General features: G+C 55.5%; 9 protein-coding genes across 9 annotated transcripts; 3 read left to right on the top strand and 6 right to left on the bottom strand.

The window, feature by feature from the left end:
- Positions 1-529: 529 nt before the first annotated feature.
- Positions 530-4,012, bottom strand: PHYSODRAFT_467828 (hypothetical protein; the record flags this gene model as incomplete). The annotated part of the gene is made up of 3 exons (XM_009517432.1): positions 530-1,620; positions 1,663-3,062; positions 3,180-4,012. The coding sequence occupies 3 exons, from the start codon at positions 4,010-4,012 to the stop codon at positions 530-532; spliced, it is 3,324 nt and encodes a 1,107-aa protein (XP_009515727.1).
- Positions 4,013-4,128: 116 nt separating this feature from the next.
- PHYSODRAFT_475672 (hypothetical protein) lies at positions 4,129-6,681 on the top strand (the record flags this gene model as incomplete). The annotated part of the gene is made up of 2 exons (XM_009517431.1): positions 4,129-5,226; positions 5,329-6,681. 2 exons carry the CDS (start codon positions 4,129-4,131, stop codon positions 6,679-6,681), a joined length of 2,451 nt encoding a protein of 816 aa, XP_009515726.1.
- A 122-nt stretch (positions 6,682-6,803) lies between these two features.
- PHYSODRAFT_322116 (hypothetical protein) lies at positions 6,804-8,107 on the bottom strand (the record flags this gene model as incomplete). The annotated part of the gene is made up of 3 exons (XM_009517430.1): positions 6,804-7,583; positions 7,656-7,748; positions 7,796-8,107. 3 exons carry the CDS (start codon positions 8,105-8,107, stop codon positions 6,804-6,806), a joined length of 1,185 nt encoding a protein of 394 aa, XP_009515725.1.
- Positions 8,108-8,266: 159 nt separating this feature from the next.
- PHYSODRAFT_475693 (hypothetical protein) lies at positions 8,267-11,421 on the top strand (the record flags this gene model as incomplete). The annotated part of the gene is made up of 5 exons (XM_009517429.1): positions 8,267-8,677; positions 8,762-9,160; positions 9,250-9,810; positions 9,878-10,858; positions 10,939-11,421. 5 exons carry the CDS (start codon positions 8,267-8,269, stop codon positions 11,419-11,421), a joined length of 2,835 nt encoding a protein of 944 aa, XP_009515724.1.
- A 197-nt stretch (positions 11,422-11,618) lies between these two features.
- On the bottom strand, positions 11,619-12,008 carry PHYSODRAFT_294001 (hypothetical protein; the record flags this gene model as incomplete). Its single annotated transcript, XM_009517428.1, has 1 exon — positions 11,619-12,008. One exon carries the CDS (start codon positions 12,006-12,008, stop codon positions 11,619-11,621), a length of 390 nt encoding a protein of 129 aa, XP_009515723.1.
- A 155-nt stretch (positions 12,009-12,163) lies between these two features.
- Positions 12,164-12,829, bottom strand: PHYSODRAFT_353533 (hypothetical protein). The gene has a single exon (XM_009517427.1). It carries the CDS (start codon positions 12,819-12,821, stop codon positions 12,249-12,251), a length of 573 nt encoding a protein of 190 aa, XP_009515722.1. The 5' UTR covers positions 12,822-12,829; the 3' UTR covers positions 12,164-12,248.
- A 503-nt stretch (positions 12,830-13,332) lies between these two features.
- On the top strand, positions 13,333-15,584 carry PHYSODRAFT_309306 (hypothetical protein; the record flags this gene model as incomplete). The annotated part of the gene is made up of 2 exons (XM_009517426.1): positions 13,333-15,254; positions 15,326-15,584. 2 exons carry the CDS (start codon positions 13,333-13,335, stop codon positions 15,582-15,584), a joined length of 2,181 nt encoding a protein of 726 aa, XP_009515721.1.
- Positions 15,585-15,927: 343 nt separating this feature from the next.
- PHYSODRAFT_260459 (hypothetical protein) lies at positions 15,928-17,349 on the bottom strand (the record flags this gene model as incomplete). Its single annotated transcript, XM_009517425.1, has 1 exon — positions 15,928-17,349. The coding sequence occupies one exon, from the start codon at positions 17,347-17,349 to the stop codon at positions 15,928-15,930; it is 1,422 nt and encodes a 473-aa protein (XP_009515720.1).
- A 271-nt stretch (positions 17,350-17,620) lies between these two features.
- On the bottom strand, positions 17,621-19,120 carry PHYSODRAFT_477603 (hypothetical protein; the record flags this gene model as incomplete). The annotated part of the gene is made up of 1 exon (XM_009517424.1): positions 17,621-19,120. The coding sequence occupies one exon, from the start codon at positions 19,118-19,120 to the stop codon at positions 17,621-17,623; it is 1,500 nt and encodes a 499-aa protein (XP_009515719.1).
- Between the last annotated feature and the right edge of the window lie 383 nt (positions 19,121-19,503).

The following is a 19,503-nucleotide window of genomic DNA, read 5'->3' as shown; positions in this document are numbered from 1 at the left end:
CTTGGAGAAGAATAACCTCGGTAAGTTGTTGTTTCATTTAGATGCAGGAACTGTGCGGTGTCTAATTTGTCATTGATCTAACATGCCGTTGTTGCAGACTTGTTGGTGCGCTCGCACGAGGTCAAGGACGAGGGTTACTTGGTAGAGCACGATGGAAAGTGCATCACGGTCTTCAGTGCACCGAATTACTGCGACCAAATGGGCAACAAGGGCGCGTTCATTCGCTTTGAGAAGGACATGCAGCCCCGGTTCACGCAATTTGTTGCAGTGGTACGTAATTTTGTCATGACTTCTAATGAGGACTATGACTGAATACGGGACTCATTACATTCACTTATCTTCCTCTTTATTAGGAGCACCCGCCGATTCGACCGATGGCATACGCTGGTAACATGGGCGGAATGTTTGGCTAGACTAACGCGAGTTTAGTAGGCAGGTGTCGATAGGTGAAAAGCGAGTATCATAGGAAGGAATTCAGCAGTGCGTTCGTATATCTCGCTCAATAAACGATAGTGATGTCCCTGCATCTTCAACCGAATAAACGATTGATTAGAACGATAGCGTTCTCTCGGCAAGACTGATGCCCATTGATACTGGACAAATGCCCTCTGTGGAAGCGACGAACAGATTCAGGTTCATACTTAAAGAATCGTGGCGTCGGCGGTGCAGGAGGCATCCATTCGGCTAGAGCTGCAACAGTGCAGAACACTTCGTCACCGTTGAGCTGCACCAATGCTGCAAAGAGCTCTGATGTTTGCTCCACAACCTCCCGCGGTGCTGTGCGGCTCAAATACTTGCTGCATGTACGCGTAATATCGGGCACGAGCTGTGCCACTGACTCCGATTGCCGACACACCACAGTCAGGCACGATAGAATCGCAAGCAGTTGACGAACCTCCTGCGTCTTCCGAGTTCCGCTCACAGCATTGAGATCAGCATTACTGGGTGTTCCCGAATCTTCACCCAACCCAGCGCTTGAGTTTTCAGCCGAAGGCGTTGTGACCAGCAGCATGGAGCGTGTGAGCTGCGACGACTTGTTGTCAGCATCAAAGTGGATGGCTTGCATTTGAGACCGGAGGATTGGCCACACAGTCTCAACAAAACGATCTCCAACGAAGTCACCTGCAGTTTCTGCGAGGGTGGTGATGACACGGACTGTTCCGGTGACGATAGCACGATTATCTACGCGCAATCGAGGCAACAACTCCTGCCACATGCGCGCCACGAGTGGCAACAATTGCTTGCGGTACTGAGAAAGGAATCGTACGCCCTCGTCGATCAAGGATAGAACCAAGCAGCACGCAATGGGGTCGGATTCCACAATGAAGTAACCGCATCTATCCATGATGTCAATGACCAGCGTACGATATCCTGATGCTGTAGGGTCTTCGTCCTTGTCTTCATCGTTCTGCTCGTCAGGCTGGATTTCATCATACTCCACGGGCAGAGCGCCGTTAACACTTGGATGGTCAGTGTCTTCAGGGGTAGAGGGTTTTTCTTCGTCGTCAGGTTCAATTTCAAGGGCGTCAATGCCTCCACTTGCCAGAACCTTCATCTCGTGAATGAATTCGTTCAAGAGCGACCGAGAAGCCGATGGTTTCTCCGTTGCAAAGCTTGATACTTTTTGTTTACCCTCAGCTTCTTGGGCGTCACGAGCGATACTGTTCAGCAGATTTTTCAGTGCACGCAGCAGACCATCAACGTAAGGCGAGTCCTGATACAAGTCCACACTTCGAAGCAACGATGAAGCCACTTCATCCACCAGAGGTAATGATGCAAGCCGAGTGTGCCTGAGCAGCGCCTCAACGACAAATGCAGTCATCGGATACGAATCTAATTGCTCCAGTCGTGCACACAAGGCGTCCACGAAGTAGTCCATGTTAGCCTGAAAGAGAGCCTCGAGGGACTCGTATCCAGCGAAATAGTAGACCTTCTCCAATGCAGCCAACGCTGCGCGCTCCACTTCGACATCGTGAGCACCTAATTGCTCAACTAACGGGTACAGCACATGAAGTAAAAACATCTTGAACTCGGACCCAAGAATTTCTGCACACACACCAACGCATTCCACCATAAGCGCGCGTTGAGACACTAATGCTCTGCTGGAACCACGCTTGGACGGCGAGTTGTGCTCCTCCCATGCCTCCAGAGCCAATAAATCTTCCAGAATGCGTCCAATTAGGTGGACATCAACACACTCCAGTTCGTGAATCGGGATAGTTGAGCTCTCCTTAGTGGGGCAATAGGCTCGCAAAAACTCGTTTAAGACCAGAACGACTTCAGCGCTGCCAGATTCTGTGGTGTCGGTCTCGGACAATAACGTGAAAGCGCAGTCGATAAACCCAGCAGGGGTAGAGACTGCGCCGACATCACGCACCATCATCAATACCTCGTGAACAGAGGCTTCCTCGTTGAAATAGCGCAATCGTTTTTGAAATTGCGATACCACGACGCTGCCTTCGGGTTTATCATCACTTTGACTGGACTCGGCTGAGCTGGGAAGCGTTTGATGAACCACTAACGCGATGTCTAGTGCAGCAAATGACACCACGCGACAGAGCGAGGTGTAAATCGTTTCCATGGACGCGTCCAGGTAGGGGGTCAGATTGGATCCAAGAAATCCCAAGTAACCTCGAAGCGTGCGCACTAAATGCACCTTGGTTGCCTCATGCTCCGTAGCAACCTTGAGGACAAGTGTCGATAGAAGCATTTGGAAGCGATCAGCCATCTCTGGTAGTAGCCGTAAGCGTTCCTCCGGAGACAGCGCTGACATTTGGAGTTTTTGCAGTACATCATCTGCTTCCTTCGCAACCTCGGCAATAGCGTCGCCGCGAAGGACTAAAAGTTCATCATAGCACCGAAAAAATGATACACGCAGCGAACGCCGACACTGCAACATCACTGTACCGCAAAGGTTTGCAAGTGCACAACGGACTCGCCAAGAAGACCGCGGCAAACCCGTACTAGTCCCCGCAGCAACGGCTGATACGCTCGCTGCAAACATCCGCGAGAGTAGTAGATCAAGGTTAATAGCCGTGGTTTCCAACCACTTGTCGCTTCCACTTGACGCCACTTCATCGACTTCCAAAGCATCTGACGCGTTGACGGCATTGGATTCGACCGACCGTCGAATTGCTTCGAGCGTGAATCGCTGTTGGTCTTTCTTCACTTCTCCATACTGACCCCCAGGCAGATTCTCGTCACCAATACAAAGCTTTAACGCTGTTTCAAGACATTGCAACGCAGCGACAATTACCTTCGACGCCTGTTGCGGCGCGTTTGCACTTTTCCACAAGCCAGCAGCGACACCAGGCAAGTACTGTCGTAGCGTGAGCGGGTCACGAACGAAGAACAACACACTCCTCAGCACTTCAACAGCTTGCAGCGCAGCTTCACGGCAGCGATCCTTTTGCGCCACATGCAGCAGCGACGCCACCACGTACGCGAAGAAGTGCTGTTGGTCCACTTGAAGCTGCATTTCTTTCTTCGGCTCATCTGGGTCTTCCTCATCCAACAATTCCCGAAGACTGTGCAGAATAGCTAGTCTCAGCTCCTCCGGCTGAGCAGCAAGCTTCATACTACCTGGAACATCTTCACCGCCGTCGCTGGCCTCTGGAGGGGGCGGCAGATACAGCACGCAGCTCTGCACGAAGCCAAGTCGCCGTTGCACCTGTCCGGCGTTATTTCCTCGCATCCGAGGCTTGCAACGGCGTAGAACGCGCGCAAACACCACGAACGAGCGCTCTTGTAGCGCAGGAGAGGATGAATTGAGCACGAATGATCCTAGCAGCTTGTGCATCGAGAGCAACACCAAATCGTCCATGGCCGCGAGTCCCACAAGTGGCGCGTCCACTGCAAGTTTCTGAGGCGGAGAGGAGCGATCTACACGATCATAGAGCGCTACCAGCTCATCCAGAACACTCAGCAACTCCTTGCACTGAGCATCACTCGGCCGTAGCTGCACGAAGCGCGACAGACGCGTGCACAGCTCCACGTACGTCGCCACCGCCATGCTTGTCATCTTGCTGTGATTTGTGTACGTTGGTGTGCATATCATGTGGTGCACACGACCACGTCACAATCATATGGGGTCACCGCCCACTTCAGCTTTGTATCTGTCTCGAGAGCATGGGAGCTCCTCGTCGTCGGAAGCAGCAGCTGGAGCAGCACGCGGCGCTCGTGGCCCAGCTCGCGGCCGTCAAGCAGCAGCAGCAGTCGCTCCGCGAGGATATGCTGGCGTTCGCCAAGGCGCCGGCGGCCCCTGAGAAGGCGGCGGCGCAACGCGTGCTGCGCTCCCTCCGGCAGTTGACACCGGAGGTGACAGTGCTGTGCGCACAGACCGGAGCCGTCGTCGAGCGCGTGGCCAATGCCAACGACGTCGCGGAGAAGATGACGCGGGAAGTGCGACGGCTGGATGTGATCCAGTCGCGTCTCGGCGTGGCGCTGGAGCAGTCGGCGCAGCTGCTGACGCTGCGCAACGCCCTGGCCGGGATCCGGCGGGCCATGCAGCAGCAGAGGTACCCAGAGGCCGCCACGTTTCTCCAGACGCTCAAGAACATCGAGCAGCAGATGCCGCTGGATGTTGCGGATAAGCTTCGAGTGGATACAATCGAGAACGATCTCAAGGGGGTCATTGAAGGCGCGTTTGACGAAGGGCTCCGTGCTGGCGACAACCGCAAGGTGCAGACGTACGCGCCGCTGTTCAAGGCAGTGGGGAAAGACTACGAGGAGCATGGGCTGGTCATGTTGCTGGAACATGTGCAGAAGGCATTGGAGGAGTCTTTGAAGAGGAACCGAGATCCACGCGTTGGGGTGTTTAGTACCCAAGAGCTGATCACGCATCTCGCTGAGGTGTTCAACCAGGTTGCCCAAGAAGCTCAGCAGCATGCGGGGCTGATGTCGCAGTGCTTTGAGAGAGTCCATGGCCCCAATCGATTTGTGGCGAAGCTGTATACGCTCGGAGAACAGTCGGCGGTTGCGGTGTTAAACGCGTACATGACGCAACGCAAGTTTCATGATCGAATTGCCAACGGAGAGCAACCAGGCTCGCCTACTTCAACCGCTCCACTGTCGCCTTCGAATCGCAGTGCTAGTAACCGTGGGATGCAGTCTGCACCGGGAAGTCCCCGAGACGATGGCGTGGCAGTCATGAACGAACAGTTGAATGAGATGGCGCTTGTGATCCAGCACACGCAGACGTACGAACGCTTCATGCGTTCACGAGTGGTGCTAGAAGACGAAGAAGAAGATGGAGAAGGCGATAAAGAGACTAACAGCAAAGCTGGACATGATGACGAAAAGTCCCCTGTTCTTCCTTCGATCCAAGAGAGTGAGATGGGGAAAAGTGTCCAAGAGCTTGCGGGCTACTATTGCTTCTTCGAAAACGCACTGCTGAACCAAGCTGCTCGCAAGGCGTTTCAGTGGGAAGAACTTCATTTCTCGTCCGGCGATGGCAGCTCGGGTGACTTTACAATGGGCGGTGCAGATGGTGATGACGGGCTCGTGTGCTTTCCGATCTCATCGGCCATTGATGAGGTATTCTACGTCGCGCGTAATTCTGGTCTCCGTGCGCTGGCTACAGGTCACACAGACTGCGCTGCCGGTGTCTTGAACATGATCACCACGGTGCTACGCGATGTTGTGGGCGACACTATGCGTAGCCGCATCCGTCACATGACCACATCCGCCAAGTTGGACAGCTCGGCCTCAGGTGACGCGGCGAGCTTGTTGGCAGCGTCTTCAGCGCAGCTGCGTGATCAAATGCAACAACAATTCGCTAAGCTAAGTAAAACCGTTGGGCCTGTTGGTGGTGTCAACGCCGGCGAAACTGCCGGGCAGACACCAGAGCAGCGCAAGGAGCACGCCCCCGATGTTGTGCTGAACAGCCTAGAAGTTACTTCTGGATATATCGCACAGCTAAAGGGGGAGTTCGAACATGAGCTGCCTGAAGCTTTTCCGGAGGTGCCGCAGCACATTATGACCTGCCTGAATGCGCTTGAAGACGCTTCAGCCGAGCTCAAGCAGCTCCTTCTCGCGTCACGCAAAAAGCTCCTCAAGCTGCTGGAGCCCAAGATTGCCAGTTACCTCAGCAGTTTGTTGTCTCCGTCGTCGTCGGCGTCTTCTGCAGCGTCGGCTCTGGCTGCGTCTGCAAACGCATTGTCGTCATCTGGATCCGCTTCTTCGAGACGCAGTGGCGTGCAGTACGAGCTGACGGAGGCTATGTTCACCTTCAATGAGGCGAATGATCCATTTGCCCACGCGTTTGTGCGTGGCCTGCGTTCGCTGCTAGCAGCTTTTCGTGGTAACCTGTCACGCAGCAACTACCGTGCTATCGTGCAGGGGGTCGCAGTCTGCTCTGCTACCCAGCTCGAGTCATGGTTCCTCTCTCGGGCCACTCGCATTAACCAGCTCGGCGCGTTGCAATTTGACAAGGATGTGCGAGTGATCAGCACATTCCTTAGCGGCGAAGGAGGTGCAGGTGACGAAGTCCGTGAGGCATTCGCTGCTCTGACCCAACTGTCCGAGGTGCTGAATGTGGACACACCGCAGGATGTGCAGGACGTATATGGACGCAGACGCCGTGGTGTCGCCTGGACACTGCCGGCAGCTCGCGTGAAAGAAGTGCTTTCGCGTCGTGTGGAGTTTGCTGATGCTGCGATCAATAAGCTGGTTCTGAAATAAGGCCACAACACGCATAACATCGTGTCATGTTCATGTATTTTGCTTCGCCTTCAGCTCGTTGTGGTATCCACTGGCAAATGCGTTTCCTCCACTCGTGCACTTCGCTCATTACTTCGGCTTCATCAACAGTTGTAAGCTGACGATTGCGAAGCACTTGCTTCCCATACATCTGAAACGTGCTTTCGTCCTGCGGCGTATACCACATGACTCACTGCGTTGTACATGGGGAGCATCTCGATGCTATCGCACTCGATCGCGATAATGTCTGCGCGCTTGCCCACCTCAATGGATCCGATCTCTTGATCGAGTCCAAGCGCTCGAGCGCTATTGAGCGTCGCCATCTGCAAAGCCTCAGCAGCCGAGACACTACATGTAGTGCTCTGGCACGACTCAGCTTTGGCTAAGAGCGCCGCTGGCTTCATCTCTGCTAGCATGTCCAGCGAGTTATTACTCGCAGCTCCATCCGTACCGAGAGTCACGTTCACGCCTCGACGCAGCATTTCAGTGACTCGAGCGATCCCCGACGCCAATTTGAGGTTGGACGACGGGCAGTGAACCACGTGGGCTCCAGCATGAGCGACATCGTCGATCTCTTCATCCGTCAGGTGCGTCATGTGAGCGCACACTAGTCGCTCCGACAACAGCCCCAGTCTCTTGAAATTCGCAAGGGGGTGGAGCTTCTGGTCGCTCTTGTGGCAGCACATCGACGCCCGGTTCAACTGTTCACTGTCGTTGCATTCCGCCTCCGTCTCGTGCAGGTGGATATGGATCCGTGCATCGTACTTCTTCACCAGAGCGTCAACCTTCAATAGTGTCTCCTCCCCGACCGTATACGGCGAGTGCGGCGCCACGGTCACCGTGATGAGGTCGTGGCATCCAGGACCGTACTTCTTCAGATTAGGCTATGCTTTGGCCAGGAACTCCTCCGGACCCGACCCATAGGGCGACGCCGAGTCCATAATACCCTGACCCACAGCTCCTCGCATACCCGTGCTCTCCAGCACGCCGCAGATCTCGTCAGGGAAGAAGTACATGTTGTTGAAGCACGTTGTCCCGCTGCGGATCATCTCGGCGACGGCGTGCGTCATGCCCGCCCGGACGAACTCGGGCTGACGAACTTTTTCTCCATGGGCCAAATGTCTTCTGCCAGCCAGTCCAGCAGCACTTTGTCGTCTCCAAGGCCGCGGAACAGCGTCATGGGCGCGTGGGTGTGCAGGTTGATGAGTCCAGGGAGGCCGATGTGGCGGTCCAGATGCTGCTCCTGCAGGCCGACAAAGCGATCCTGGGCCTCCAACTTAGGCAGCAACGCCACGATTCTAGTGTCATGGATAACGACCGCAGCGTCGCGCAGCACCAGGTCGCGAGGAGCCACGGGGATCACGTGCGCAGCGTAGATCACCAGGTCCACCGTCTGCCTGGGCGCCATGATTCGAATTTCAAGTTGGCGCGAAATGTGAAATTTCGCATTCGAATTTCGTTAGAAACGTTTCTTATCTGGTTCCACTAAAATTGCTCATCAACAGCGCGCCATACTTTATCTTTGCGACTTGAGAGCAGGAAGGAAGGAAGGAAGGCCCCTCTTCCGATGCGCCAGCACTCTCTGTACGCGTCGCTGCAGTGCGTCGTGCACCCGGCGGAGCTGGACGCGGTGGAGCTGCAGGCGCTTGACGCATGTCTGCGCGATGGCGGCGCCACACTGCTGGAGGACGCGGACGCCGCCAGTGGCAGCGCCGTAACGCACATCGTGTGCCACCCCAAGGCCTACCAGAGCTTCGTGGCGCAGCGCAACGAGCGCTTCGTGGCGCTGGTGCGTCCCGAGTGGGTCTTCCGCACGTTTCTGCTGCAGAAGCTGCTGCCCGTGGACCGCTTCAGCCCCAACCCGGCGCTCATCTTCTCGACGCTGGCCATCTCGGCCGGGACGATGGCCAAGGACCCGAGGAAGGTCATCAACGGACTCATCACCCACTTCGGCGGCCAGATCGTCGACCAGAAGGAGGTGTACGCTGGCGCCACGCACATTCTGTACCAAGAAGAGGGCGGAAAGGACGCAGGCATTGTTCCAGAGCAACAGGAACACCAGAAGCTGCTGCAACTCAGCTACACGAAGGCGGATCTGACTCGCAACGTGACCAAGTGGAGACGACACTTTGATTTGGACTCGGCAAGCACGACGTTCGCACTGCCGAGCTGCGTTTTAGCGTATTTAGGGCAGCAGGCGGGGCTGGACACGCAGCATCATGTCAAGTTCGCGTGGATTGAAGAGTGCGTCCTGCGTCATTGCCGCGTACCCGAAGGCCCGTTCGCTCATCAACCAACTGGGCCTGCCCCCACGAAGTCGGAGCAGAAGGCGCGCAACTGGAAGACGCAACCGGAGCTGCACTTGGAAGATTTAAACCTCAGCAAATGCGCACAGGTTTACAAGCTGGGAAGGACGGAACTTGGTACGGAACTGTCAGTGGTGCGCAAGTTGTCGAACGAGGTGAGTACGATCAATCTGCAAAGAGTTGTGCGTGCGATTGTTTGGATTCGGTATTGACCGTGACATTTGGCTTCCTTCTTGTTGCGCAGAAACTGGAAGCGATGAAGAAAACGATGCATGGATCCATCGTATTACTGGCGCAGCACATAGCCCCGCTTCTTCGAGAAAAACTGTCAGAGATGCTGAAGACCGTAGATGCCAAGGTGGCGAATGTACCCTTTGGCGATTCCTATCAAGATATTGTTGGCAAGGTGGTCACGAATGCATCATTCGTCATATGCCGCTACCGCGGTGGGTTCGAGTACGACGAAGCTACACGTCAAGGTAAAAAGGTGGTCAGTATCTATTGGGTGCTGGCAGGACTATCACAGGTCTCCAAGCCGTCACCGTTTAACGAAGCGATTCAGCGGCCAGTGCGATCGTTCGGAAGTATTCCGGGGATGCAGTCTTTCGTTATTACGCTATCCGGGTATTCAAGCCGGTCAAGCCCAACTCGTGAGGAGCTCCAGATCGCTATCCACGCCACTGGTGCATGCTTACTTCCGGTGCTTTCACGAACGCATTCGACCCATTTGCTGTGTTATGAAGCATCAGGGGAGAAGTACAAGAAAGCGCTGAGCTGGAGATTTGACAACGTGCTGAGTCACGAGGTACGTTTATGCGTTGTGCTGCGCTCCATGTTGTGCTCCGTATCTAACCCCGGTTGACGTGGATTAGTGGGTCTTCGCATGCCTATCTAAGTGGGAATATGTTCCAGAAGACGCGTTCCGGTACACGGCAATGAAAGATTTCTCGGGGGATACTGACAGTACGGCGTCCGACCATAGCTCGAAGAAGAAGGATAGCGGCGACATCAAACCCGATGAAGAAATCGTGAGTAAAACAAAGCTTGCTATCACGCCCAGCGTAAGAAGCGCGAAGAAGTCGGCAAAGGGCGGCCAGGGTAGGTTTGATGTGGACGGAATTCTCACTGAAATCGACAAGGTGCCCACTCCTGCGGATAAGAAGATCCCGACTGACCTGGAAACTACAACCCCGGCGACTTCCGCTAAAACATCGAAAGCGACACCTGGTCGTGCGAAGGATGTTGCATGTACGCTGTTCGATACTCCGACAAACACGACCGCACCTTCAAACAAGCGGATCTCCCGAAAAGCTGATACGGATGAACCGATGGCACTTGATGAAACTTCGGCAGATGTTGAAGAAGTCGAGAAGGAACCAGCGACTAAAGTGACAAAAACTAATGCCAAAGTCGCGAAAGAGCCGCCCGTAGTTATTAGCATCAGCAGCGACGCAGATGAATCGGGTACCGTGGAAGAAGCGAATGCTGGCGCTGGGGACCAGGAACCAGCGAAGAAGACCAAAGCTCCTGCCAAGAAAACAAAGACTAAGAAGCGCAAGGGCGCTGACTTGGAAGAACCAGAAGCGTCGAAGTCAAGCAAAACCTCGTCAAAGAAGCCAAAGAAGGAAGCACCAGCTGCCAAAAAGTCACGCACAGCTTCACCACCGAAAGACAACCGTGTTTTCCTCCTAACCGGCGATCGAGACCAAGCTGCAGTGCACACCTCGATAATTTCGTCGTTGGGCGGAACCGTCAGCAAGTTTGGACGCGTGTTTGACAGTAATTGCACACACATCATCTGCAGCGAGCTCAAACGCACAGAAAAGTTCATTGCTGGATGCGCAGCTGGCAAGGTACGGGCATTGCGATATTTACCAACACAAGTCATCGCTCACACTAACCAGATATTTTTTCTTGCGTTGTCGAAAAACAGTGGATATTGAAGCCTTCATACCTGGAAGCTTGCTCTGCCGCCGGGAAGTTCATCGACGAGGCTGCGCATGAGTGGGGAAGCCACAAATCGGACAAGAAGGATATCGATGAACGTATCTGGCCGGAGGTGTCCGCATACTGGCGTAAGGAGCGCGCTAGAGGAAACCCTGGTGCATTCGCGGGCTGGAAGTTTTTCATCCACGCAAAGTGCATTCCTCCGCGAGACATGTGTGAGCGTATCGTGCTAGCCGGTGATGGCTCTGTGATCCCGCTTACCAAGTCCGCCAACTTCGACACTCTAGCGAAGGAGTCAACACCCGAGGCCCCTGTAGTGGCGCTGTTTCCGCCCGAGGTGCCAACACGAGACCTGTGGCTGAAGAAGCTGAAGACACATGATATCGAGTGCATCAAGGCCAACTTCCTCATTGACTACATCACGAAAAAGCAGGCACCGCCTGTCAAGCTTGAAGACTACACATTCTAGACTCTAGGTATCCTGCTGAGCGAGTGACTTGTCAAGCCTGTGTGGAAGCAGAAGATGGCGCGCCAGAAGGACACTGTGCTAGTCGTCCATTTCGATAAGATCGGCCTCGCCCTTGTAGATCTGTCCACGAACAACACAGATGCAGAAATATTTAGCAGTGTGCTCGTTGATAATGAACAATCATCACAGTTGTGGACTTAGTTAGCACTCACTTGTCCGAAGCGCTCGTAGCCTCCGTGCAGGATCAGCACGCGGGGCTTGTGGTTAAATCCTTCCAGCACGATCTCCATCCGGGCCTTGAATCTCTTGGCGCAGGAAGGACCGCGCACCTGGCTCATCATGCAGTGGAAGACGATGGCGTCCTCGTCCTTATACTTCTCCACGAGGGCGTCCACGTCGTCGTCGTCCATGAAATTGTCCTCCGGGATGTTGATCGCCGAGCGGATGTGGCCGCCGGCATAGTCCGTATCGCGCACGTCGATGATGAGGGGGCGCTTACTGGACGTGTTAGGGTCGCGCAGGATCTCGGCGAGAGCGGAAGGCTGGATGTAGCGCGGAGGCTCCATGTACCCGATCGGAAGCGCCATTGTGCGACGTAGTAGCTCTTTGGAGGAATGCTTTCGGAATGAAAATGAAGATGTATGATATATCATAGAAACTACAGTAGATCAATATGGAAATATGAGAGGCTTGATGATGTATAGTATGACACGATAATGCAGACACTTGGTCACCAACAATACTCAACGGATGCGTGTCGTATTCATCTGCGAGAGCTCTACGATGGAGTCACGATCACCTATCCAATTGCAAATCAACTACTGTATTTACTTCTCGGTGGGCTTGACCAGGTGGGCCTTGAGCGCCTCCAGAGCCTTGTAGCGGTGCGAGATCTGGTTCTTGGTGGCCTTCTCCATCTCGGCGTACGTCTGGTCGTATCCGTCGGGCTGGAAGACCGGGTCCCACCCGAACGTCGTGGGGCCACGGGCCGGCACGATCTTGCCGTGCGTCTGGCCGATGAACACCTGCGGCTCGGCACCCGCCGGCGCGTAGGCGAAGATGCACTGCGCGTACGCGGACTTGTCCTCGTAGGCGGCCAGCATGTTGTTCAGGCCATCGTGGCCCGTCTTCTCGAGGAACCACTTGATGTACGGGCCGGGCAGCCCCTTGAGCGCGTTGAAGCACAGCGACGTGTCCTCCACCAGCACGGCGCCCTGCACCTGCTTGGCGGCCAGGCGGCACTTCTCCTTGGCGATGTCGGCCGGCTCGCCCTGCAGCTCCGGCAGGTCCACGGCCTGGTTGCGCAGCTCGAAGGGGAAGTCGGCGCCCAGGATGGCCACCACCTCCTTGAGCTTGTTGGCGTTGCCGGTCACGAACGTCAGCACGGGCTTGGTCGACATGGTCTCAGGGTCGGTCAATTGATCCACTGGCTGCTATCAAGCTCCGATGTGCATGGAATGTTGCACGAGGTGTACTGCTACACAAAATACAAGTTGAAGTGCCAGTCTCGAGCTCCTCAGCAAAGCTCTTCCGTCTGCTTGGATGCGCTACAGGTGTTTACAACTGAGAATTGACTTGTTATGCTGCGTGTACCCAAGCTCACGTCTCCGTTTTCAACTTCGATGAGTTCAACCGTTGAACTTCGACGACCTGGACACAACAACTCACTTGGAATTGACTGCTGTGAGGGATATGTGCAGGGCAAGGGATCGGCAGGCACAATGAGCAGCAAGACACACAGAACTCAGTCTAAAATTCGTAGACTAAGAAGTGGGACTGCATGTAGCAGCTCACCTGAGCGCAACAGCCAAGGTAAACACTTCAACTTGTAGTGAATGTTGCTTGAAGGTACCCGATCTTGAAGCGACGCAATAGCATAAGAGGATCTACCAGCAAAAGCCTCCGTCCGCCATGCTGCCTGCCTTCCAGGTGCACCTGCACCAGCCCATTCTTGAGCGCGTGGCGCAGGTGGGGAAATTCGATGGTCGCCACCCCGCACTAGCGTGCGGCACCACCGCCGGCAAAGTGTTCATCCACTCGCCCAACGAAAACACCTTCCGCGACAACTCGGAGAGCGACGAGAGCGAGCAGAACAGCGTGCGCTTCCTCAAGATCAACCGCAAGGTCACTGCACTGGCTGCAGGCAAGTTCGAGGCGGCGGACCAGGGGGACACGCTCGTGGTGGGCACGCAGTCCAGTCTGCTGGCCTACGACGTGGAGAAAAACTCAGACATCTTCTACAAGGACGTTCCCGATGGAGTGAGTGCCATGCTTTTCGCTCCAGCACCCAGGGCTGCATCGTCAGTGAATTCACCGTCGCAAATGGTTGTGGTGGGCGGCAATTGTTCGCTGCAAGGCTTCGGCCGTGACGGCGGAGAGCTCTTCTGGACGGTCACGGGAGACAATGTCCGAGCGCTGACTGTGAACGACGTGACCGGTCACGGCCGAGACGAACTCGTTGCCGGGTCGGATGACTTCGAGATCCGGGCTTTCCAGAATGAAGAGGTTGTGTTTGAGTGCACAGAAACAAGTCGAGTGCTCGCCCTCACGGCGATCAAGAAGCAAATGTTCGGGTACGCGCTTCAGAACGGAACTGTAGGTGTCTACAAAGGCAAACACCGGGCGTGGCGTGTCAAGAGCAAGAACATGCCAACCGCTATCCATAGCTTTGATATCGACGGAGACGGTGAGAAGGAAATCGTCATGGGCTGGAGTAACGGCAAGTTTGAGTCGCGTAGATTGACGAATGGCGAGGCTGTGCACAAAGAGGTACTTTCGTCGCCCGTGGCGGCACTCGTGACGGCAGATTACCGCATGGACGGCAAGGAAGAGATTATCTGCTGTTCAGCGGACGGTGAGATCTGTGGCTACTTCACAGCTACGGGCGATTTCCCTGCGCCTGGATCGTCCAGTACCGCTGCCACTGACAAAGCTAGCCAAGAAGAGAAGGAGGTTGCGAAGCTATCCAAACACCGTGCAGCTCTTCAACTTGAGATCAAAGCTTTGGAAGCAAACCAAGCTGGTGCGAGTGGAGCGACAGCAGGAAAAGGACTACGCATCCGCGCCGACACGAACATCAAGGTTAGATCTCTGGCTAGCAAGACTGCCACGAACTTCGAGCTTGAACTATGTACGGAGAATGACGCTGTTATCAAGATGGTGGTGGTGTTTGAATCGGAGGCGGGGATCTTCGAGGGCGAGTCTCTGGTAGTTCGTCCAGCGACCATGAGTCCGACGGTTCGAATCCCGTTGAATTTGAACAAGCACGCCGCAGCGCGTCTCGACTTCAAGGTACTGGTAGGCTCACGCGGCCACCACACCTCCTTCCACGTATTTGAATGCACCTTCAAGTTGCCAAAGTTCGCAGCATTTCACCACATCACCGGCGAAAGCGCGGGCCCGCAGACGACCCCGGAAGGCTACGTGCGATTTATCACACCTGTCAAGCCACAGCAAATGTATTCGTGGATAGACAACGCCTTCGTGTTGGCCGAAGCGATCCCGGAAAGCTCGCAAGCGCAACTGATGTTCCGCTCGCTTCGTGACAACTCGCGGCTGAACATCTCCATTACACCGCAGGAAACCGTGTTCCGAACGGACAATATGGAGCTAGCAGCCGAGCTTGTTCAGCACATGTGCGCATTTCTCGAATGGCGTGAGCTCGAATCGGTGGCCGAGTTCCCACAACAAATGGAGGAATTCCGCAACTTGCTCGTGCGCGTGGATGAGAGCAACGCCATCCGACTCAAGCTCACCGGCGAAATGGCGGACGATTCTAACCAGGTGAAGAATCTCATCATCCGAGTTGAAGACTCGCGAATCCTCAACGACATGTAAGTGGGTCTACTGCAGCACATACCTGCATGCTGCCATTACTGACAATACTTCTTGTGTCGAATCGCAGGTCACGCATGCGGCGCTTCTACTCCGAGCTGTTCTCTCTCAACAATCAGCTTCTAGGCGAGTACACCAAGCGAAGCACTAACCACCAGGCACTTCTGGATGCTCTCAAAGAGGTAAACAGCATGATCCAGCTTGCGGCGCGGCTGCGCTTCGGCAACGCCAAATCCACGGTCATTGCGGCTTGCCGCAAGGCCATCAAAAACAACAATATTCACGCGCTCTTCTACATCGTCAAGACTGGAAAAGAAGAGCACCAGTAAGTTTCTGTAAGTCATGCACGCTATTTTCTCCTCATACAGCATCGGCATCCAAAAGGTTAATATTACTATGGCCTGCTAACCTGAACGGTGCGGGCGGAACGCCAAAGACTCACGCCATTCGGCATCCTCATCCTCTTCATCAATCATACCGAATGCTTGCTGATGTTTACGTTTCGAGTTTGAGCGTTGACCGGGCACTTCCTTCGGGGATGCAGCAGCTAGCGCGTCGACCTCGTCGGTGAATGAAATTCGTCTGGCTATCCGAGGCGTCCTGCAGAATGAACAGCAATTGAGTGGTTAGCTTTGAACTTCCCAAGACATGCCCTCCAGATACGCAAAACACTTACTTCTCCTGTGGCCACTCCAGCTTCTCCTCCGCTCCGAAGGCTTCGTCACGTGTGCGCTTTTCTAGGACTTGCTCAGCACCTACAGCATCGTCGACTGCACCGTCGCCATCCGAGCCAAACGCTTCGTGGTGTGTCCGCTTTTCAGCGCTGTGGGGTTCAACAGGAGTAACTTCGTCAGCTACTTGCTCCTCCTCCTCTTCAAACACTCGCGGATGTTTTCTTGTCTCGACGGATTGCTGGGCTACTCCAGCAGTGCTAGTCGCCTGCTCATCTTCTGATCCAAACGCTTCGTGGTGTTTTCGCTTCGCTAAAGCTTTCTGGGCTGCAGCTGAGCCGCCAGTTGCGAAAGAAGCGCAAAACGCTTGGAAATCTGTGAGCGGTTCCGAGTCCTTAGTTTCTTCGTCATCTTCCACTGCCTGCCCTTCGTCTTGGTGTCCATACAGCGATGGAATTGCCTCTGGTACCGGGTTGGGTGTAGTAGAACCACCGTGCTCTAATGATGATTCTTCAACTTCAGTCACACGAACATCGTTGAGTGGTGGCGATGACGATGGCGACGACACTGCAGCTGTTGTTGTTGGTGGCGGCGCGTATACTGGCGTAGTGCTCGCTCTCCTCCTTCGCGCTCGAATGAGCGCTTCTAGCCGTGATGCAGCTTCGCTGGGCCCGTTGTACCTCACAGGACCCACATCGTCTGCTACTAATCGCACAGGTCTTCGCCCTGAAAACGTCGGGGACTCCCTCCTTCTCGCAACTTGCTCCCAACCAACAGACTCGTTCCGAGACGCCTGGTTCTCCTCCCCCTCCTCTTCTTCACGATCAACTTCGTCGAACGAAAACCCACCACTTCGAGCTGGACGTGTCGCCGACGAATTGTTCAACGCCACGGGATCTTGCCTTGACACCTGCACCTGTTCACCATCCACCACCGTGTCCTCTCTTCGCTGTCCAGCTTCATCTCGATCTCTCTGCTCCTCTCCATCACCTTTTCGCTCCGACCTCTCAACCCGTCGCTTGTTTCCACTGGTTTCCCGTGAAGATTCCAGCCTCGAGACCTTGACTGAAGACGTTGGGGATGCCAACGGAGACGGAGACGGTGACGGAGACGCGTCTGGTCGGTCTCTTACTGCACTCGCGTCTATCAACAACTGCTTCCTTTTCTGCGGAGAGCGGCGCGGCGTCTCCGCGAGCGCTCGTTGCAGTGCCGCCAGCTGCTGCTGTAGAGCTCGTCGGCGTTGCACGAACTCGCGAGTGGACAGCGGAACTGCAGGCCCACGCAGCGCCACACGGGGGATCTCTACGCGCACGCGGCGATGGAAGACGAGCGGCACCAGCAGCTCTAGCAGCAGCACTAGCAAGCCGTAGTACAGGCACAGGCGGAAGAGCCACGAGTCCTCCTCCAGCGGCAGGAACAGCATGCTTCCCGCCACTCGGCTAGGCTTGCACGCGCGCTTTTTAAATTTATTGCTAAAACTGCATATTTACGCTAATTGACTGCGATTTACGGTAGTTTCGTCGTCGAAGACAACTTCAACGACATACATGAACAGGGATATGCTGCAAGAAGCTCAACACGAGCGTGGATATTTAAGAGCGATGGCTCAGCAGCAGTAGGCTTGCCACTATCTCTACAGTTGGGCTTTCTACTGGCGCCGTCCATCACTACGTCCTCTCAAACCTACTAACAATCTACCGGTACTTGTCCATGAAGTTGGCGTGGAACTTGACCGTCTTCTCGATCACCTCGTCCACAGCTTCCTCGGGAGGGAGGATCGTCGAGCGGAAGTGCCACGTGCCCTCCTTCTGGCCGAAACCCGAGCCAGGCACCACCACAATTCCCGTCTCGTCCAGCATCTGCATGCAGTAGAAGGCATCGGGCGCCATGCCCGCAGCCTTCGCGGCCTCAACGGCCTTGGCCGGAATCGTGATCTTCGGAAACGTGTACATCGCGCCCTCAGTCTCGTTGCACGTGACGCCCTCCAGCTCGTTGCAAGCCTTGACCAGCTTCACAGCGCGACGCTTGAGCGCCTCGAGCGTGCCGTCACGCTGCTCGATGTAGCGCTTGTAAGAGGCATCGCCAGGCTGCGGCGGGTTGGTCATCAGTCCCACCATCAGCTGGCCCTCCACGTTCGAGCACAGATTCACCGACATGAGCTTGTAGAACTGGTCCTTGGCGCCGTCGTCAATGTTGACCAGCTCCATGTAGCCACCGCGGCGACCGCACTCGCCCGTGAAGCCCTTGGACGTCGAGTGGAACGAGATCAGCTCCACGTCGTCGTACGCCTTGCCCATGTCGCGCAGCACCTTCTTGAACGACACGAACTTCTTGCCCTCGGCGTACACGTTCTCCTGGTACACCTCGTCGGCCAGGATCAGGATGTTCTCGTCCTTGCAGAACTTGATGATCGCCTCGATGTTCTCCACCGACAGGCACTGACCCGTGGGGTTGCCAGGGTTGATCACAGCCATGGCCCGCACCGTCTTGCCCGCGTCGCGAGCCTCCTTCACAGCACGCGCCAGCTCCTTCACGTCCAGACCCCACGCCTTCTCCTCATCCAGGTAGTAGCCCACCAGGGAGCCGCCGTTGATGGCGATGGCCGCCGAGTACAGCGGGTACTGCGGGATGGGGGCCAGGATCGCGTCGTTTTCGTCACGGATCAGCGTCAGCAGCGAGTTCTGCACGGCCGGACTGGCGCCGTCTGTGAGGTAGATGTCCTCCGGGTCGGCCGGGTGGTTGTCGCGACGCTGCAGGAAGCGCGCGACCTCCTCACGGACGACGTTCGTGCCCTTGCTGTGGCCATAGGCGCCAGTGCCGCCCACGATGTTGTTGATGTAGAACTTGGCACGCTCAATGGCATCCTCGGGGAAGAGCTGCTTGATCTCCGGCCGGTCCACGAGGCCGGGCACGTTGACGAGCGCCAGCACCTGGCGGTGGAACTCGATGGGCTCCTGCTTGAGCACCAGCGGGTTGCCGATGTTGCACGGGATGACCTTGTCGAAGGGCAGCGACGCGTCGCCCCGGGCGAGACGGTCCTCGTACTCGTTGGAGCGCAGCACGATCGCGCCGCGCACGGCGTACTCGGCCTTGACGATGTTGGGGTTGATCGTGTCGGCCGTGAGCACGGCGAAGCCGCGGCTGGCCAGGAAGGACGCGCTGCGCAGCTGCTTGAAGGCCTGGCGAGCGAGCATCTTGTTGTGTGGAGGAGAGACTTACTTGCTGGGTGGCTGGCTCGCTTGGGGGCCCGGCGGAGACTTGAAGAATGAGCTTTAATGGTGCGGAGCTGGCCGGAGCGATCGATGATGGGCGATCCTGGGCAAAAGCGTATCCTATAGCACGCAATCTATAAAAAGGACTATTGACCAATCCGGTGCTTTGGCGTGGATCCTAATTGAGGTACAAAACCGAAACTACCTCATACAGCTACCCCGAAATGCCTCAATAAGGAGGATAGTCACGTTATGTGTTCGTCCAAACTGCGAGCAGTAGAGCAGGATTGACGTGCCATTTGGGCTCCTTGTATGTACGCGAGTGACTGTGTGGAGTTGGATCATCCACCTCCATACAGTCACTG

Source organism: Phytophthora sojae (genome assembly GCF_000149755.1).
Source record: "Phytophthora sojae unplaced genomic scaffold PHYSOscaffold_1, whole genome shotgun sequence".
In the NCBI taxonomy this organism is placed as follows: domain Eukaryota; phylum Oomycota; class Peronosporomycetes; order Peronosporales; family Peronosporaceae; genus Phytophthora; species Phytophthora sojae.
Note: the sequence above shows the minus strand (reverse complement) of the source record. Positions and strands in the feature narration are given on the sequence as shown.